Source organism: Oryctolagus cuniculus, chromosome 20 (genome assembly GCF_964237555.1).
Source record: "Oryctolagus cuniculus chromosome 20, mOryCun1.1, whole genome shotgun sequence".
In the NCBI taxonomy this organism is placed as follows: domain Eukaryota; kingdom Metazoa; phylum Chordata; class Mammalia; order Lagomorpha; family Leporidae; genus Oryctolagus; species Oryctolagus cuniculus.
In genome coordinates this window covers 5,951,301-5,972,081 of record NC_091451.1, presented here as the reverse complement: position 1 = coordinate 5,972,081, position 20,781 = coordinate 5,951,301, and the positions used below count along the sequence as shown (strand labels likewise).

The window sequence follows — 20,781 nt, the reverse complement described above, 5'->3', positions numbered from 1 at the left end:
AATTCCAAGATTATTTGGATATTATACAAATAAATTTTAAACGTTGTTGCTGACTCAACTATCACTGATTTTTAATATTTTTTTTCTTTTAGGAACTTGGTAAAAGATAGACCTTACTTCTGAACTAATATATTTCCATCACCTTATCAGAATATACACCCCAAAATGACCAGGATTAAAAAAAATCCCCAAATTGTCTCTTGGTCTTGTTTATTTAGGCTTTCAGAGCATGGCAGCCGGGACCGCTGCTGGTCGTGGGCTGTCCTCCACATAGTCCACAGCGGGCTGCACCTCCAGCCGCTATCCCTCCCCGCGTTGCACACGGCTCCATGGTGAGGGGACAGTCCTGTGAGACGGCTAATTTTATGTGTCGATTTGATCCATAAATCACCCAGGGATTTAATCAAACATTTCCTTGGGGGCATCTGTGAAGGTGTGTCTGGATAAGATTGACATTGCACTCTGCAGACGAGTGTATAGCAGAACCCCCTTCCTGAAGTGGGTGACCCTCACTCAACCAGCTGAAGGCCTGAACAGAATGAAAAGGAGACCTCCTCCTGCCCGACCGGACTCAGACCCAAACATGCGCTCTCTGGGTCTCCAGTGTGCCAGCTTTGGGACTGGAACTTTAGGCTGTCAGCACTCCTGGTTCTCAGCTTACCAACTACAGAGCTTGGGACTTCTCAGCCTCCGTAATTGTATGAGCTAATTAAGAAACATTTATTTTATAGGCCGGCGCCGCGGCTCACTAGGCTAATCCTCCGCCTAGCGGTGCCGGCACACCGGGTTCTAGTCCCAGTCAGGGCGCCGGATTCTGTCCCGGTTGCCCCTCTTCCAGGCCAGCTCTCTGCTGTGGCCAGGGAGTGCAGTGGAGGATGGCCCAAGTGCTTGGGCCCTGCACCCCATGGGAGACCAGGATAAGTACCTGGCTCCTGCCATCGGATCAGCACGGTGCGCCGGCCGCGGCGGCCATTGGAGGGTGAACCAACGGCAAAAGGAAGACCTTTCTCTCTGTCTCTCTCTCTCTCTCACTGTCCACTCTGTCAAAAAAAAAATTTATTTTATGTATCTGAAAGGCAAAGTGACATAGACAGAGAAACACTCCATCCATAGGTTCACTCCCCAAAAGGCTAACAGCCAGAGCTAGGCCAGACTAATGTCAACAGCCTGGAACTCCATCTGGGTCTCCCACGTGGGCCATAAAGGCCCAAGTACTTAGGCCATTATTTTATTTATTTTACTGCTTTCCCAGGCACATTGGCGGGGAGCTGGATCAGAAGTGGAGAAGCTGGGACTCATGAGCGCTCCAGTGTGGGACGCTGGCTCGCAAGCAGTGTCTCCACCTGCTGTGCAATGCTGGCGCCAAGTCAATTCTGTATAATAAACTGCTCTGTGCTGCGAGCAGCTCAGGCGGGGTGGGGTGTGTCTGGCCTTGAACTTAGATGCTGATGTCCCACATCAGTGCGTCTGGGTTTGATCCTTGATTCCAGCTTCCTGTAAATGCAGACCCTGGGAGGCAATGGGTGATGGCTCAAGTAGCTGGGTTCCTGCTATCCACATGGGAGAGCTGGACGGAGTTTCTGGCTCTTGGATTCAGTGGATCTGGCCCCAGCCACGGTGAGCATTTAGGGAGTAAACTAGCAAATGGGAGCTTTTGTCTCTCGAATTAAAATGTTTTTAAGCTTATGGGAAAATGGAATGAAAAGGTAAGTGTATTTTGGTGAAAACATTTGGAAATCACACGTATTTCTCCCTAATACACACTTGCCGTGGACTCCTGTTCTTTTTCTCTGGAGAATCCTGATACTCGTGCTTGAGAAGTGCTGCTCTGGATGACGTCACAGGTGGCAGGAGACAGGAGTGTGGACAGGAAGCAAGGAACTTCAAGGAAATGACTAGAGACGTTTCTTTGCAGAAGAGTGTCTAGTAAGGCACTGCCCCTCCACGGACACCAATACTGATCTCAATGCTGGGCAGACAACACGCGAGTGATATTGTCCTAAAACAACAAGGGGGCCGGCGCCGCGGCTCACTAGGCTAATCCTCCACCTTGCGGCGCCAGCACACCGGGTTCTAGTCCCGGTTGGGGCGCCGGATTCTGTCCCGGTTGCCCCTCTTCCAGGCCAGCTCTCTGCTGTGGCCAGGGAGTGCAGTGGAGGATGGCCCAGGTGCTTGGGCCCTGCACCCCATGGGAGACCAGGAAAAGCACCTGGCTCCTGCCATCGGATCAGTGCGGTGCGCCGGCCGCAGTGCGCCGGCCGCGGCGGCCCATTGGAGGGTGAACCAACGACAAAGGAAGACCTTTCTCTCTGTCTCTCTCTCTCACTGTCCACTCTGCCTGTCAAAAAAAAAAAAAAAAAAAAAAAAGGGGCCAGCCCTGTGGCATAGCAGGTAAAGACACCAGCTGCAGTGTCAGCATCCCATATGGGTGCCTGTTCAGGTCCCGGCTGCTCCACTTCCAATCCAGCTCTCTGCTATGGGCTGGAAAAGCAGTGGAAAATGGCCCAAGTCATTGGGCTCCTGCACCCACGTGGGAGACCCGGGAGAAGCTCCTGGCTCCTGGCGTTGGATCAGCTCAGCTCCGGCCATCACAGCTATTTGGGACTGAACCAGCGGATAGACAACTTCTCTGTCTCTGCCTCTGTTTCACTCTGCCTTTCAAATAAACAAATCTTAAAAAAACAAACAAGAACACATCCTGAGGGCAGAGTTAATAATAAAAGGTTTTATTTGTGATTACGGCACATTAATTTGTCTTGGTAAAATACATGAAATCCATTGTTTCCGTTCCAACCCTCTCTCCCTCTCCCTACAAACCGTGTGAGAAGAACGCCTGTGAAGCTTATTCACAGCCCCATATAGGGCAGAGGGGTTTCACCCACAATGTTTCCTTTCGCTCTCCTGTGTGTTGCTTGTACTTTGACCTCTTTTTAATTGTACAGGTTTTTGTAATCTGGGTTTCCTTTTAAGGTAGCATTTGGCCTATTCTGATGGAATCAGTTTACCTGGCATGAAATAGAGCACTTGATGATGGTCAGTGTTGGTGGCACTGCAGTGATAGCTACCCAGTGACCAAATGCAGCACAGATCCCTTCTGAAGGGCATGGATTCTTCCGGTCCTGAGAACAAAAAAATCAGTCTGGTTCTTTGTGTTTAACACATCCGGGCTTGGAATTGTGTAACCTCGCCCGCTTTTAGAAGGACAAACCACACACACAGACAATAATCACTTACAGATTTCATTCTTGAAAATTAATTATAATAAAATGTCACAGACCTATGTTTGGTTTAAAACATACCAACACAAGTAACGTGAAAACTCTTCACATGGCCTAGTTTTACCTTAACGACTATGAAAATATTGATATTATCACCAAGGATCTGAGTTGCATCACCAAGACTCCTGTACATACAGTGGAATGACACTCTCCCATTTTTTCCCATGATTAACATATATTTCCTCCAGTTTTCATTGGAGACTTCTCTGATACTATTCTAAAACAACACTAGTGAATTACTATGAATTGTCCTCACCCTTCTCCTTCCCTATCTTCCATCTAGATCACCAACAGCAAAGAAGTGAGAATGACATTTCTTTGTTGCTTTTAAAAAAATCACTTCCTACATATAAAGCAGTATGTTTGGTGAACTTTCAGTAAGGTTTAAGTTGGCAAGTTTTACTCTCCATAATGCCAAAGAACGAAACCTCCTCGCTAACAGGAGAGACAGTAACAGAATTCAAGCAGTAATGCTGTTTCTAAAGCAGCTGCAAAAAATGAGTTTGTTAGCTGGCGCCACGGCTCAATAGGCTAATCCTCCACCTAGCGGCGCCGGCACACCAGTTTCTAGTCCCAGTCGGGGCGCCGGATTCTGTCCCGGTTGCCCCTCTTCCAGGCCAGCTCTCTGCTGTGGCCCGGGAGTGCAGTGGAGGATGGCCCAAGTGCTTGGGCCCTGCACCCCAAGGGAGACCAGGAGAAGCACCTGGCTCCTGCCTTCGGATCAGCGCAATGCGCCAGCCGCAGTGCACCAGCCGCAGTGCGCCGGCCGCGGCGGCCATTGGAGGGTGAACCAACAGCAAAGGAAGACCTTTCTCTCTGTCTCTCTCTCCCTGTCCACTCTGTCAAAAAAAAAAAAAAAAAAAAAGGGTTTGTTGCTTCATTACCAACTGCTACATGAGTGCTGCTCAGATGTTCTAGCATTTACAACTCAGAATGCTGAGGTTAACGGGCTTAGCTGCAGAATGAATGCCGGTGTCCTTGCACAGCTGGGCTTTTATCAGCAACACTGAGAGAACTGACACGATTCTAATACAAATGCTCAACACCCCTGCTCATGGGAATCAGAAAGCCAGGGCAGGGCAGGATGGAACACCTTCAAGTGTTATAAATCAAGACGTTTTGTTTTCTTCCATAAGGCAGGCTGTATTTTTATATTAGATGTTGAGTTCTGGTGTTATGCTAATAATGACAAATACTGAAACAGTGTCTACCACTCTCCAGAGAACAACTACATGTAAGCTCCAGAAAGAGAAAATGCCTGTGTGGTGTCTGCCTGACATGCGGATGAAATACAAATGGCACTTCCATTTTAACCTTGGTAATCCTTACACTAACCACACTATATTATTAGGAGATATATATATATATATATATATATATATATATATATATATAAGTATACAGTCTGATGTAGTCAAGGCTAAAGGTTTTAGTTGGAAGAATTTTTAAAGTAGATTTTCTTAGGAATCATATCTTTAAAAATTATACCCTGGCACAGTGTTGGGGTTGATAATTACTTTAAAAAAAATGTCTGGGGGCCCAGCGATGTGGCGTAGCAGGTAAGGCCACTGACTGCAGTGCCAGCATCCCATATGGGCCTTGGTTCGAGTCCCATCTGCTCTACTTCCAATCCAGCTCTCTGCTATGACCTGGGAAGGCAGCAGAAGATGGCCCAAGTGTTTTGGGCCTCTGCACCCGCATGGGATACCCGGAAGAAGCTCCAGGCTCCTGGCTTCGGATGGGCCCAGCTCTGGCCGTTGCAGCCATTTGGGGAGTGAACCAATGTCTGTCTGTAACTCTGCCTTCCAAATAAATATGTAAATCTTAAAACAGAACAAAACACGTCTTCAGAATGAATGGAGAAAAAAAATTCAGGTCAGTCCCATACTATTCATTGGTTCTCTGGAATTCAGCTTTTGGGATTTTTTTTTTTTCTGTAAACGCAGTTAACATTTTTCCACTTCCTAAAACAGAAAATGAGGACACAGGGAAGCACATTTGCTTTGAGTTCCCTGTATTAAAAGGAACTTCATGAACAAGAATAGAAATACAGTTAACCACTGTCTTCTCAATACGCAAACGCACTTCAAACAGTTTATGGGACATGGAATTAAAACAGAAGTCTATTTTGGTGCAAGGGAAAAAAAACCGAGGAAATCCATGCATACCAGGGGTTTTCAGAAAGTCAATGAAAAATGTATATTATGAAAAATATATGCATGGATTTCAAGATTTCTTTGCACCAAAATAATACTTGTTTACTTCTGTTTTCCCAGGAACTTCCTTAAGTGTCTTCCCATTCTGCTTTCGATTAGCGCTGTCTGGCCTGGTCCATCTGCTGGTAGTAGCCGGGCTGTTGCCTTACCCACCATCCCACCCACCACTACTCCTAACGCTGGGCAGGAAGGAAGCACATGGAGTAGACAGAAAAAAACATTTTAACGAGAATAACACTAGGGAATAAATCCCAAATGACCTAGAGTGCGTGAAGTCAACGTTGCTATCTGGGTTCCTCCTGTGAGGGTGGGACAGCTTTGAATCACTGCCCAGTGAGCTGGTGAGGGAAAGTTCATGGGGAGGGCCCTGTGGTGCATACAGCAGGTTAAGCTGTGCCCATGACACTGGCACAACCCATAGGAGTTCCGGCTTTGAGTCCCAGCTGCTCCACGACTGATCCAGCTCCCTGCTAATGTGCCTGGGAAGCAGCAGAAGACGGCCCAAGTGGTCGAGCCCCTGCACCCACATGGGAGACCTGGATGGAGCTCCTGGCTTCTGGCTTCAGCCTAGCCCAGCCCTGGCTGTTGCAGCCATCTGGGGAGTGAGCCAGTGATTCTGCCCTTTCAAATAAGTAAATCTTTCCAAAGAAATAAATGAAGTTCTGATCCTGAAGAGCAGCGCATTTGTTTCCGCCCACCCTCAGTCACGTCTGATCAATCCACGGCCGGTCGGATTCTGCTCTCTCCCCCACAGAATGCTGCCCTGTGAGATTTCACTCGCCCACTGGCCGAGGGCACCGTCTAGCGCTCTTCTCCAGTCGACTCTCCTATAATTCTGCTCCACTCCCTGCTTGCCTGGAATTACCCAGCTGCTGAGGGCCTGGAAATGCAGTCCCCAGGAAGGGGCTCAGGGCTCTGTGGGCGGGGACGTTCTAAGCCTTACATTTTGGGGGTGGCTGCGAGGGTCTGACGTAGACCCTCTCGGCAGAGCAGCACACGGAGCGCAGGAGGCTGTCCGGGAGCCCCGGCCTCCTGCTTTCCTTGACTGCTGGCACCCGAAACTGAAACACTGTGGGAACCACTCCGCTCCACGCTCTGTGGCGAGGGCCGGCCGCTCTCTCCCAGGGATAGGGCAGGAGGCTCTACCACTGACGCCCTCCCCTGGGCGATTCCTTTAATGTCACCAGCATGGAGGGGCGTTAACTGTATGCAGAGAAAAAGCTGTCGCCAAGGATCTTCAGCACAGTTCCAGACGATGGAACGCAGCCCCTCTGTTGGCTTTATGGGCAGAAAACGTGAAACCTGTGCCACGGAAAAACTACTTTTTTCCCAGTGACTTTTAGAAGATTCACATCAACCCAGGCAACCTAGCCTACCCTCTGGGGCGCGGGCAGAGACATCTGTGTGTGATCACTTTCCTCACTGAACTCAAGTGAACCTCGGGGGTAGAAAGCTCAGAAGATGCTCTAGGTGAAGGTAACGGCCTGGGCGTCAGGCAGTGTAGACGGAGCTCAGTCCTGCGTGGTGTGCTCTAGGTGAAGGTAACGGCCTGGGCGTCAGGCAGTGTAGACGGAGCTCGGTCCCTGCGTGATGTGCTTGTCCACGTTTACGCACCTTTCTGTTGCAGGTGCATTGATGCCTGCCTCTTCCCATTCTCTCTTCTAACTGAAACAGTTTTCGTTAACAATGAGGTATATTCAATGTGTAAAAAAATAGATAAAAGACATGGGTAATGTTGCAGAGCTAGTAAGTAAAAAGTAATTTTTAAAACTACTCATGATTTGGTATAGCTATATCTTAAAAACAATTTTTATACACTATAATATATAGTTATGCATTAAAAAACTATTGGAGATGGCACTGTGGCAAAACAGGAAAAGTCAACGCTTGCAACGCTGGCATCCCATATGGGCGCTGGTTCAAGTCCTGGCTGCTCCACTTCCGATCCAGCTCCCTGCTAATGGCATGGGAAAGTGGTAGACGATGGCCCAAGTGTTTGGGCCCCGTATCCACATGCAAGACCTGGAAGAACTCCTGCTCCTGGCTCCAGCCTGGCTCAGACCTGGCCGATGCAGCCATCCGGAAGTGAACCAGCAGATGGAAGGTGTTTCTGTCTCTCCCTCCCTCTGTAACTCTTTCAAATAAATAATCTTTAAAAAAAAAAAAACAAAACAATTAACTGTTCTGTGTGGCAGAGACTATTTTAGAATGATCCTCATGGGGACTGACCTCATGTGAAACAATCCAAAAGTGATAGCTCAGGACAGTCTTTAAAACCTATTTCATTTACTTCCTATTCCATTCCATTTTACTAATTCTAGAAAAAAACTAGAAATTCTATGAGCAACTGTTCACTCTCAGGTCTGCCTGTTTCTGCACTGACCTCTGTTTTCTAAAGGGTGATATAATTTACGATTGTTGACAGCGCTAAGTGGAGCTTACATTTTCACAGCCACATGTTCATGTCTTAGAGGACCTGGTATACGCAACCTTCAAATGATGGCTCGACTGTGAAGGACAAAAGCCAAGGGGACTTGGGAGGACAGTAACAGAGCAGGACGACGCTTCCTTTTCCAGAAGCTGCTACTCCACCAGGATGGCGTCCACACTGTCCTGCGTGAGCTCCGACTCCAAGGCACAAGGCAGATCCAGGTGTTCCTGGGGCAGGCGGGGCCCCTTCAGGGCGACGTCGGACCAGCTGTCGCAGAACGTCGGGAAGCTCTGGGCCAGCGCGCTGGCCAGCCGGGGGCAACCGCCGTGCCTGTGCGGCCTGCCTCTGTGCGTGCACGCGTGCTCCAGCAGCTGGCTCCGCCGGAGGAACTTGTGGCCGCACACGGCGCAGCCCACTTTCCTCTTCCTGGAGAAGGAGAAGTTGCAGTTGAGCTCCACCGGCTCCGCGTCTTTGGAGATCAAGGCCACCTGGCTGATCTGCAGAGGCTCGGCGGGGCCGCGGGCCGCGGGCCCGGGCTGCTGCCGCCCACCCTCCTGGCCGCCCAGGGCGCTGAGCCGGCGGCGCGCCAGGGCCGCGCGGCTGTCCTGCAGCGGGTGCACCTCGCCCAGGTCATTGCTCTCCAGGATGGACGCCGGCACCCCGAACGGCAGCGCCCCGGACACGTGGGTGTGCAGGTGCTGGCGGAGGCTACCGCGGGCGTCGAAGCGTTCCCCGCAGTAGTGGCACGCGTGCGCCCGGCTGCTGCTCTCTGGAAGAGCCGGGCCCGCCGCCTCTGCGGAGGGCGGGCGCTGGCCCTGCGCGGGCATGGCCTCCGGGTCACCCCGCTCCTGCTTGACGGCCGCCGGCGGCCTCTGGAGCTCGACGCCGGCCTGCGCCGCGCGGTGGGCGCCCTGCACGTCCGCGGCGCCCTCGTCCAGCCCAATGGCCAGGGACAGCTGCAGCTGGGCGTGGTCGCCCTGCGTCGCCGCCCTGCCCGCGCCGCTGCCGGAAGGGGCCTGGGCCGCCTGCAGCCCTGGCTTCGCGGCTGGTTTCTGGGTCGTTGAGATCTGGATGCCGTACAGGTTGGAGGACTGCACGGCCTCCGGCGAGAACGCCTGGTTCATGGCCGTGGCGAGGTGCGACAGGTAGTCCGCGTGCAGGAACCGGATGCCCTCTTCCAGCCGCCCGTGGTCCACGCTCTGCCGCGGGCCCTTGCCCGTGTACATGATGTGCAGCAGGTAGCTGAAGATGTCGGGCTGGATGTCCGTCGGCTGTATTTTTATGCATTCGCTGTCAGAAAACGACAGATGGAACAGTGTGGCCAGCCGTGTAGTTAACAGCACAACCCCAGGCTAAAGCAGTTTCTGCCCATGGAGTTCACATTTCGCCTGCCTCGATGAAACACCGCAACAAAAACTTAACACTCATTTTACACCAGTTTCTGCGGCCGTGTCTTTGATCTACTGTCTGAAGTAGAACACGGATATTGTGATTATTTCAACATTCTCCCAGGGACTCCGAAGTGATACGCACTCTATATACTATAGAAGAATGATGATAAACAGGTACTGTGGGGCCAGCGCTAGGAGACGAAGCATCTGCCTGCAGCGCCAGCATCCCATATGGGCACCGGTTCCTGTCCCAGCAGCTCCACTTCTGATCCAGCTCTCTGCTGTGGCCTGGGAAAGCAGTGGAAGATCACCCAAGTGCTTGGGTCCCTGCACCCGAGTGGGAGACCCAGAAGAAGCTCCTGGCTTTGGATGGCTCAGCTCCAGCTGTTGCAGCCATTTGTGGGGTGAACCAGTGGTGGAAGACCTTTCTCTCTCTCTCTCTCTCTCTCTCTCTCTCTCTCTCTCTAACTCTACCTCTCAAATACATAAACAAATAAAACACAACTCACCTTCATCAAGTTTAAACAAAAAAGGTACCCTGCACTTGAAAAATGTAAGCATTTACTTAATATATCTATAACCAAAAGAACAACAGGGACTGAAACAGATATCTGTAGGTCAATGTTTACTGCAGCTTTATTATCCACAGTAGCCACAATAATGGAAACCTAAGTGTCCATCAAAAGACGAATGAATAAACAAAATGTGGCATATAAATATAATGGAAGGGCCCAGGGTTGTGGCGCAGCAGGTAAAACTGCTGCCCTCACCACCGGTATCTCATATGGGCACCAGTTTGAGTCCCAGTTGCTCCTCTTCCAATTCAGCTGCCTGTTAATGGTATGGAAAAGCAGTGGAAGATGGCCCAAGTGCTTGGGCCCCTGCTACTCATGTGGGAGACCCGGAAGACCCTCCTAGCTCCTGGCTTTGGCCTGGCCCAGCTGTGGCCATTATGGCCATCTGGGGAGTGAACCAGAGCAGCAGATGGAAGATCTCTCTCTAACTTTCAAATAAATAAATAAATCTTTTTAAAAACATAAAATAGACTGGCATTGTGGTGTGGTGGGTAAAGCCACTGCCTGTGGTGCTAATATCCCATATGGGTGCAGGTTTGAGTCTTGTCTATTTTGCTTCCAATCCAGCTCCCTGCTGTGGCCTGGAAAAGCAATGAAAGATGGCCCAAGTCCTTGCTCCGTGCACCCACGTGGGAGACCTGAAAGAAGCTCTTGGTTTTGTTATGGCCCAGCCTTGGCTGTTTTGGCCACTTTGGGTGTGAAACAGTAGATGGAATATCTCTTTTTCGCTCTCTCTGCCTCTCCCTCTCTAACTGTGCCTTTCAAGTAAATAAATATTTTAAAAAATAAACAAAATGGACTATTAATCGGCTACAGAAAAGAACGAATGATGTTCTGACACATGCTACAACATGGATGAACCCTGAAAATACTATGCTGAGTAAAATAAGCTAGACACAAATGGACAATTATTGTATAATTTACCTCAAATTTGCCAAAACAGGCAAATCCATAGAAAGATCAGAGGTTATAGGGCAGGGGATGTTTCATATAGGACGATAAAAACTGGAATTAAACAATAAATATACCACTTATGGTAACTTTGAATTAAGTATGTTTCAGGTGTTCTTTTTTTTTTTTTTTTTTTCTTTTTTAAATTTGAGAGGCAGAGTTACAGACAGACAGACGGAGAGAGAGAGAGATCTTCCATCTGCTGGTTCACTCCTCAAATGGCTGCAACAGCCACAGCTGGGCCAGGCTGAAGCCAGGAGCTAGGAGCTTCATCTGGGTCTCCCACACAGGTGCAGGGGCAGTCATGAAAGTCACTTCTTGGTATGCCGTGTAGAGTATGAGAAGATGCTGTCAGTGCCCAATGTGCTACTTGTAGTGCAGCGCTTATACATGTAAAAGATACGTATGTCCCACGTGCCAGATAAAAGACAATCTGTTTTCATTCTTAAGGACAGTAAAGGATATATAAGCTCTAAGTTATGATTTCCAACATAGTTTAGTGCACCTGTGTCAATTTCACTGAAATATTCATGGAAATGAAAACTTGAGACTTAATGGACTTAAGGGGACAGAGTTTCCATTTAGGGTGATGAAAAGGTTCTGGAAGCAGGCAGAGGGAGTGACTGCACACACTGGGAATATGATCACTGCCGCTAAACTAGGACAACTGTTATGATGTGAAATCTTATGCACACACCACACACACATACATAAGTACATTACAAATATTTCAAAAGTGGAAAGAATCTAATGAAATTAGTAATATTTAAAAATTAGGCTGGCGCCGCGGCTCACTAGGCTAATCCTCTGCCTTGCGGCGCCGGCGCATCGGGGTCTAGTCCCGGTCGGGGCACCGGTTCTGTCCTGGTGCCCCTCTTCCAGGCCAGCTCTCTGCTGTGGCCAGGGAGTGCAGTGGAGGATGGCCCAAGTGCTTGGGCCCTGCACCCCATGGGAGACCAGGATAAGTACCTGGCTCCTGCCATCGGATCAGCGCGGTGCGCCGGCCGCAGCGCACCGGCCACGGCGGCCATTGGAGGGTGAACCAACGGCAAAGGAAGACCTTTCTCTCTGTCTCTCTCTCTCACTGTCCACTCTGCCTGTCAAAAATAAATAAAAAAATAAAAAAAATAAAAATTATTAAAAAAATTAAGTTATGCTAACTTTATTTTGGCTTCCAAAATATGGGGGTACTTCAAAAAAACTTATGAGAAAATGGAATTAAAACATATGTTTATTTTGCTGCAAAAAACCCTTGAGATCCTTGCAGCTATTAAAATACGCATTTTTCATGAATTATTTATCTATTCACTTATTTGAGAAGTAGAGTCACACACAGATGGACAGGGAGAGAGTATGCTGGCTCACTCCCCAAATTCCTGCAATGTGCCCGGGCCAAGGCTAAAGTCAGGAGCCAGGGACTCAATCCAGGTTGGCAGGGATCCAGTTACCTGAGCCATCGCCACTGCCTCCCAGGGGTCTGCATTAGAAGCTAGAATTAGGAGCCAGAGCCAAGAATCAAACCAAGGTATTCTGATATTCTGATGTGGGATGTGTACTCTTCTTTAATTGACTTTTATTTAGTGAAAGGCAGAAAGACTTTGACAAAGATCTTCCATCTACTGGTTCACTTTTCAAATGTCCTGCAATAGTTGGAGCTGGGGCAAACTGAAGCCAGGAGCCAGCAACTCAATCCGGGTCTCCCACATGGGTAGCAAAGACCTAAGTCCTTGAGCCATCACCTGCTGCCTCCCAGGGTGCACATTAGCAGGAAGCTGCAATCAGGAGCTGAGCAGGGACTTGAACCCAGGCACTCTGATATGGAGTGTGGGGGTCCCAAGTGGCACCTTTCCTTTTTAAGATGTATTTATTTATTTGAAAGGCAGAGTTACAGAGGCGGGGGTTGGGAGAGGTCGGTCTTCCATCCACTGGTTCTCTCCCCAAATGGTTGCAATGGTCGGAGCCAAGCCAATCTGAAGCCAGGAGCCAGGAACATCTTCCAGGTCTCCCACATGGGTGCAGGGACCCAAGGACTTGGGCCATCCTCTACTGCTTTCCCAGGCCATAGCAGAGAGCTGGATCAGAAGAGCGGCTGGGACTCTTCCGTATGGGAAGCCGGCACTGCGGGTGGTGGCTCTGCCTCTATGCCACCCCACCAGTGGCATCTTAACTGCTGTGCCACATGCCTCCCGAGGCGGGCTTCTGAAGCAGTGTCTTGGCCACTAGGCTGAATGCCAGCCCTTCGTGGATGCTCTGAGGACCTCCATCAGAGCTACTGGAAACGCTGGCCTACCCTGTGTGCCATTCAGCGGCAGACTCACCACGCCAGCGACAGCAGCCAACACTGCAGAGCTCTGAGCGTCTTCCCATCATCGATCCATTTAACCTTCTCTGCATCCAAAGGGGGAGGATGCTGCTGCGGTCCTTTACAGACAAGGAGGCCGCGGGGCAGTTACGGATGCCCTCTACCCGACTGCAAACTTCTGGGGGGCAGGGGGTGTTCCCGGGGCCTAGCTCAGCACCTCTCACCTAAGTTCTTAGTTAGGATCTGAACGAATGAACAATTAAACAAACATGTATCACGGAAGCTGGACCCTGAAGGAAAAACCCGAGTGCTCCATCACTTGCAATTTTGGACAGGCTAAAATTACTCTTTACTAAAAACTCAGAGTCTGAGTAGCACTGTTCTGCTCTCTCCCTACACACCTATTATGTTAGGATAACCCAAATTCAAAAGGGCAAAATAACTCTTTGGAAAAAAATATCCAAAGGCCTTTGAACTATAATGTGAATTATGACACTGAGGCCTTGCTACCAAATGCTAATGCAATGGAAATCAACAACTTAATGAGTAAGGGCACAGATCCTTAGCTTCATTTGAATCCAGCTATTAGCTGTACAACCCTGGATGGGCAACTTATGCAACAACTCGGTCTGTTTCCTTTTCTCTAGAACAGGACGACAGAATTTACATTATAATTAATTGTTAATTAAGGGTTAATACTTAAGTGTTTGGGTATGGGATAAGCCTTCGATAAATGTTAGCCATTACCGTTTTCCCTCTTGTCTTCCATCATGAACCCTACCTATTGAGCTTGATTAAAAGCATTATGAACTGTCTTATTTCTTAGGGTATCCTCATAAAGAACACCCAAAATAGCATCCTAACAAGGCATACATTTAACACTAAAAGTCGTTCTGACACACACAGTCCCCTCCTCACCTCGTCTGGTGAATGAATATCATCTTGAAGTAGTTAGAGAAGGCAGCCAGCACGGCTCTGTGGGCTTTGAAGTACACGTCTCCAATAGCAACGGTGCAGTCACACAGGAAACCGAACTCCCGCTGCATGTTCAGCTGCTGGAGGAGCACGAGGCTATGGCCAGCAGTGTCCATCGTGGCTCTGAGAAGAGGGACAACGTGAGTAGGTGAGTGTACGTGTGCATGCGGGTAGCTACATACAATGTATATGTGTGTGTGTGTGTGTAATTAGCTACAGTTCCTACATCCCTGCAGAGTGGCGCGGAGACCTGAATTTAAATGAAATTGTTCATCACTGTTTGAGCAGGCGGCAAAGACAACGCACGAGGAGGAGAAACAAAACTCCGGGCGCCGTGGCCCTGGGCTGCGCGCCACCACCTCCTCCGCCCACTGCGCCGGCGCTTGCGGGAGAAGGCAGCGCGGCGGAAAGGGCTCCCCTGGGGCGCAGGTTCTGAGCGGGCGGTCAGAGACCAAGGTCTACCAGGCGAGGGGGCACGGCCGCGGCGTAACGGGTGGCCTAATAAAAACAGCTACACGGGATGGTGCGTCCCGTCGGGCAGGTGTGTTTCGCTCGTTCTCCATGCAGCTCCACAGGCAGGGGCTCTACCGAGTGCCTCTGCCAGAAGAAGAGGGATCAGCAAGGGCAGCTAGGTAATGTACCCACGGTCACACTGCTGGCCGGCGGCAGGAACTCAGCCCGCCCTCACTGCCTTCCTCCCCCTCTCCCAAGGCTGGAGCAGACAGGCCAGGGAGAGTTAGCCCATGAAGGCACCCTGGGAAGCCTGGCACTCGGGAGAAACTTGATTTCCTGCTGGTTAAGCAAACCCCATGCGGCAAACCAACCTGTAAGCATGTTAGCAGATAAAGTCTGGAAGGTAACTACTAACAAGGATGAGAATTAGTAATGATAAAAGGTAGTTTTTATGAAAACTACAAATTTAACGTACTGCTGTGTAGTCGTCTCCAGAACATATTAGCAAGTACAAAAGGTACAGTGTAAAAGGGTAGGGAGAAGAGTACCATTTATGTAAAAGAAGCTAAGTGGTTATCTTTCAAAAATTGTGTTTAGGTATTTTCACTTTATTTCAAGGGGGAAGAGGAGATGGAGAGACATCTTGAGAGACGAGAGAGAGACAGACATTTCTTATTCGCGTGTTCACTCTTCAAATGCACACAGCAGCCAGGGCTGGGCCAGGCCAAAGACAGGCGCCCAGAACTCAATCAGGGTCTCCCATGTGGGTGGTAGGGACCCACTCCGTGGGCCATCACCTGTTGCCTCCCAGGGTGTTCATTAGCAAGACGCTCTGGGACCAGAATCCAGGTACTAGGACAGGGCACGTGGTGTCTTAACTGCTTTGCCAAATGCCCACACTGGTTACTTCACTTTTAAGGGTGGCTCGAGAATTTCTGTGTAAATATATTCCTGCTGGAAAGGTTCAAAGAAACCAGTAAAACGCTCACTTCTGAGAGGGAAACTGAGGGGGGGGGGGTCAAGGATGAGTGGAGAACTCCACCGTGGGAGCTAAACAAACTTAGAGGTTTAATCTCCACACTGTCCCCCCCCCTTATTTTTTTAAATTATAGAACGTTTCAGATAGGGAAGTTGGTATGGAGAACATAACAAATGCCCACCAACCAGCACAGAACATACACATTCCGGATAGGACAGAGACCCCCACATCTCTCCCTCATCCTGCCCACACCAGAGTACTGACCATGCCGAATTTGGTGTTCGCAAGTCTCTCATACATCCTCACTGTCTTACCATTTAGGTATGTGTTCCTTAACAGTGCAGTAAAGATTTCTTTATGTTTTAAAATTTCACATAAATAATATTGTGCTCTAGCAATCTTGCAACTTGATTCCTTTTGTTGAGATTTATTTTATTTATTTCAAAGACAGAGGTAGAGCCAGAAAGAAAGGTCTTCCATCCGCTGGTACACTTCCCAAATGACCACAACAGCCAGAGCTAAGCTGATCTGAAGCCAGGAGCTGGGAGCTTCTTCCGCGTCTCCCATGAGGGTGAAGGGCCATCTTCTACTGCTTTCCCAGGCCGTAACAGAGAGCTGGATTGGAAGTGGAGCAGCTGGGACTTGAACCAGTGCTCATATGGGATGTCGGCACTGCAGGCAGCGGCTTTACCCACTATGCCACAGCGCCAGCCCCTGCAACTTGATTCTTTTAACTCTAGATGCACACAATACTTTTTTTGACAGGCAGAGTGGACAGTGAGAGAGACAGACAGAGAGAAAGGTCCTCCATTTGCCGTTGGTTCACCCTCCAATGGCCGCCACGGCCGGCACACTGCGCTGATCCGAAGGCAGGAGCCAGGTGCTTCTCCTGGTCTCCCATGGGGTGCAGGGCCCAAGCACTTGGGCCATCCTCCACTGCACTCCCAGGCCACAGCAGAGAGCTGGCCTGGAAGAGGGGCAACCGGGACAGAATCCGGCGCCCCGACCGGGACTAGAACCCGGTGTGCTGGCGCCGCAGGCGGAGGATCAGCCTATGGAGCTGCAGCGCTGGCCTATGCACGCAATACTTTTAAAGCCTACTTATTCAAACACACTTCCTTCATATCTCCCCAAATTAAAAAAAAAAACAAAACAACTTACCCCTTACTGTCTCATTTTTAAAAGACTTCCCTTTCTCTCTCTCTCTCTCTCTCTCCCTCTCACTTTCTGTAACTCTACCTGTCAAATAGATAAAATCTTTTAAAAAAAGACTTCAAGGAACAATGAAATAACAGAAGCTACAGAGACTTTATATATATTAAAATATACCCCAAACCCAAAGTGTGAGTATTGTCCCAAGAAGTCATTTAATCAAAAGTCACTACTTATTGTATTTACCACATATCCCTGAATCTAAAAAACCATTAATGACACTCACATGAGCAGAGAGGCACTCCGATTCCTTAATTATAAAACAATGTCAAAGAAGGGACAATGTTGATTATTGTGATTTTATCAGGATACATTGTATCCAGGTGTTGAAATGTCACACTGTACCTCATAGATACCTACAATTCTTCATCAAAAACAATTTCAAATTAAAAATCAGGGCGATTAAATTAAAAACTAATGTGGGAATTTCAACATGGGAAAAACACACATTTAAAAATCAATGGGCCGGCACCACGGCTCACTAGGCTAATCCTCTGCCTTGCAGTGCTGGCACACCGGGTTCTAGTCCCAGTCGCCTCTTCCAGTCCAGCTCTCTGCTGTGGCCCGGGAGTGCAGTGGAGGATGGCCCAAGTGCTTGGGCCCTGCACCTGCATGGGAGACCAGGAGAGGCACCCAGTTCCTGCCTTCAGATCAGTGCGATGCACCGGCCGCAGTGCGCTGGCTGCAGCGGCCATTGGAGGGAGAACAAACGGCAAAAGGAAGACCTTTCTCTCTGTCTCTCTCTCACTGTCCACTCTGCCTGTCAAAAAAAAAAAAAAAAAAATCAATGAAATGGCTCCAATCGAAGTAACTTAAACTAATCTTACATAGGCTCAAAAAAAAAAAAAAAAAAAAGAAAAAAAACCCCAAACCCACAGATCATAGACATTTGCATTCATTATTTCTTCTTATTATATATAGTGCATTAGTATAATGAGCTACTGGACAATATAGAAATGAGAAATGGCATGCTAATAAACCACATAGAGAAATCTCGTGGTTAATGGTCTATGAGCAATAGTCAAATTCTTTGCTTATTTAATAACAGAGATCTTTCGAAGGGAAATTTCATAAAGAAAAATACTTGAAAGCATGATTGTACGAGGCATGAAGCAGCAAGAAGAGACACAGATGCGGTACTCGGGAGGAGTGCAGGCTCACACGGGGAGACAAAGCACAGAGCAGCCATCACGAGGGACGTAGGAGCGGTGAGGTGCCGTAAGCACACTCGCTGTACAAGGGGAGATGACTTCAGGTGACCCAATGGAAACCAGGGCACTTGAACTTACATGAACAAACAAGAGAAACCGAATGAGGAAAACTACTGGGAGGGGTAGGAAACCAGATGCATGAGGAGTTAAGGAGAAACGGGGTCCGCTCACAGTCGACGCTAAACCTAAGACTAAATGGTCCGCTCGGTGCGGGTGTTGGCCTGCGGGTTAACATGCCTGCATCCCACATCACAGTACTTGGGGGTTTGACACCTGCCTCCTGCCTCCAGCTTCCTGCCAGTGTAGACTTGGGAGGCAGCAGGTGATAGCTCCAGTCATTGGGTTCCTGCCACCCATTCAGGAAGACCCTAAATCGAGTTCTCAGCTCCCAGCTTTGGCCTGGCTGGTCTCAAGCACAGGCATTTGAGGAGTGAGCCAGTGTATGGTAGTGCTAATAATTCTCTTTTAAAAAAAGATACCTGGGGCCGCCGCTGTGGCGCACTGGGTTAACGCCCTGGCCTAAAGTGCCGGCATCCCATAAGGTCACCGGTTCTAGACCCAGCTGTTCCACTTCCCATCCAGCTCTCTGCTATGGCCTGGGAAAGCAGAAGATGGCCCAAGTCCTTGGGCCCCTGCACCCGCGTGGGAGACCCGGAAGAAGTTCCTGGCTCCTGGCTGCGGATCGGCGCAGCTCTGGCCGTTGCAGCCAATTTGGGAGTAAACCATTGGATGGAAGACCTCTTCTCTCTCTGCCTCTCCTCTCTCTGTGTAACTCTGACTTTCAAATAAATAAAACTTAAAGAAAAAAGATAACCCAAGTTGTGTTTGAAATGAGCCATCTAGGATGTTTGAGTAAGAACAGCCTGATTAGTTACATATTTGGTGTAAGGCAGAATCGCAGTTAAAGCTTGGACTCTGGACTCAGTATAAAATTCTAGCTCTGTCATTTACTACCTATTAACTCTCTGGCCTTTGGTTTCATTTGTAAGACAGGATAATAGCATCTACTTCATAGGTTTTATGTGTATTTAATAACATGTATAAGCACTTACAAGTAGTGAGGTCCATATTAAGTGTTCAATAAATCCCAGTTATCACCACTGTTAGGTTTGTGGGTCAAGGTTACTTCAGCAGGGGTGGGCGTTTGGTGCACTGGTTAAGCTGCTGCTTGCTACACTCACATCCCACATTAGAGTCCCTACACTTGGTCCTGGGTCTGCTTCTGACCCAGCTTCCTGCTAATGTGCATCCTGCAAGGCAGTATGTGAAGGCTCAGGCTGGGTTCCTGCCAGCGACATGGGAGACCCAGAGGGAGTTCCAGGCTCCCTCCTTCAGCCTGACCCAACTTCAGCTGTTGGGGCTTGGGGAGTGAAACAGCAGATGGAAGATTTCACTCTCATTTTTCAAATCAATTAAAAGACTGCTTTAGCAAGAACACATAAAAAGAATGAGCAAGTGAAAAGAATAGAGAAGGAAAGAATGGGTAAGATCCTACCATAATATCCAAGTAACAGCAGTGGGAATGAAAGAAGGAATGCAAGGGACAGACCAGACAGAGATGACATGACTTGTAACGTAACAGTCTGGAAGTGGTCAGCCACAGAGATTAGTCAAAGGTGAGTCTCAGAATCCCAGCGTGGGTAACTGGAGTAATTCATCCATTCCTTCAGATCATATTTGCAGAGTAACAGCTATGTGCTAGGTGTTGCTATAAAGGCAAAATCCCCAAATGCCAGGGGTGAGGCATTCAAAACTGGCTTGGTGGGTTACGCCACCACTTGGGATGCCCAATCCCATATCCAAGTGCCTGGTCTAGTCCTGGCTCCTCCACTTTATTTATTAAGATTTATTTTATTTACTTGAAAGGCAGAGTGACAGCAAGAGAGGGAGAGAGAGAGAGAGATCTTCTATCTGCTGGTTCACTACCCAAATCCCCACCAGGCAGAGGCCAGGGACTCCATCTGGAGCCTCCCATTTGATTGGCAGGGGCCCAGGCACTTGGGCCATCTTCCTCTGCTTTCCCAGGCACATTATCAGGGAGCTGGATTGGAAGCAACGCTCATATGGGTTGCTGGCGTTACAGGCAGCAGCTCAACCCACTGAGTCATGCCACCAGCCCCGGCTGCTCCACTTCTGATCCAGCTCCCTGCTAACGCACCTATGAAGACAGCCCACGACAGCCCAAGTACTTGGGTTCCCTGCCATCCGTCGGGGGCTCTGGATGGAGTTCCAGGCTCCTGGCTTCAGCTTGGCCCAGCCCTGGTTGCCGTAGGCATTTGGGAAGTGAACCTGTAGATGGAAGACATTTTTGTCTTTGCTCATCACTCTTTCAAGTAAATAAATGAGTGCATCTTAAAAAACAAAACTGGGTTGGTAAGAGGAGCTTCTGGACATGGGTGTTCATGGTGCCTGCCCCAGGACGTCCTGGTAGGAATGTTTAGTGATCAGAGGAGACAATAAGGAGGACTGGGCCACAGAGAGCGCAAGGGCAAGAGGGAGAGCAGGCCTCTGAAGTGACAGGGCCGAAATGACCAGCTGGTAAGGGGACTATAAAGTAGAGAGAAATAAAAGGGGAAAAAGTTAAGAATGAACCCTGGGGACACACAGAAGAGGCACAATATGGCAGAAGATGCGAAACAAGGAAGCGTCGCTGTCAGTGAGGAGGGCAAAGGAGGTGAGGGAAGGCAAGGGTTCAGAAGGCAGGCGGTGGCCACGGCGCAAGGACCCGGATACTGTCCCCAAGTGAGGCCAGCGCAGCGCAGGGAAGCAGCGAGGGCAAACTACCCCACGGAGGGGATGTTGGAGGC

General features: G+C 49.2%; 1 protein-coding gene across 6 annotated transcripts in view; it reads right to left on the bottom strand.

Annotated features, from left to right (window-relative positions):
• Positions 1-2,701: 2,701 nt before the first annotated feature.
• The window catches only part of ZBTB25 (zinc finger and BTB domain containing 25), a 28,929-nt gene continuing 10,849 nt past the window's right edge, over positions 2,702-20,781 (bottom strand). For all 6 annotated transcript variants that reach the window (XM_070065047.1, XM_051826103.2, XM_051826101.2 and 3 more), the window contains 2 exons: positions 14,063-14,242; positions 2,702-9,215 (listed from right to left, as the gene is read on the bottom strand). In XM_070065047.1, the coding sequence (XP_069921148.1) occupies positions 8,078-9,215; positions 14,063-14,235 (1,311 nt within the window). In that variant the 5' untranslated portion in view covers positions 14,236-14,242 and the 3' untranslated portion in view covers positions 2,702-8,077. The remainder of the gene's footprint in view (positions 9,216-14,062; positions 14,243-20,781) is intronic.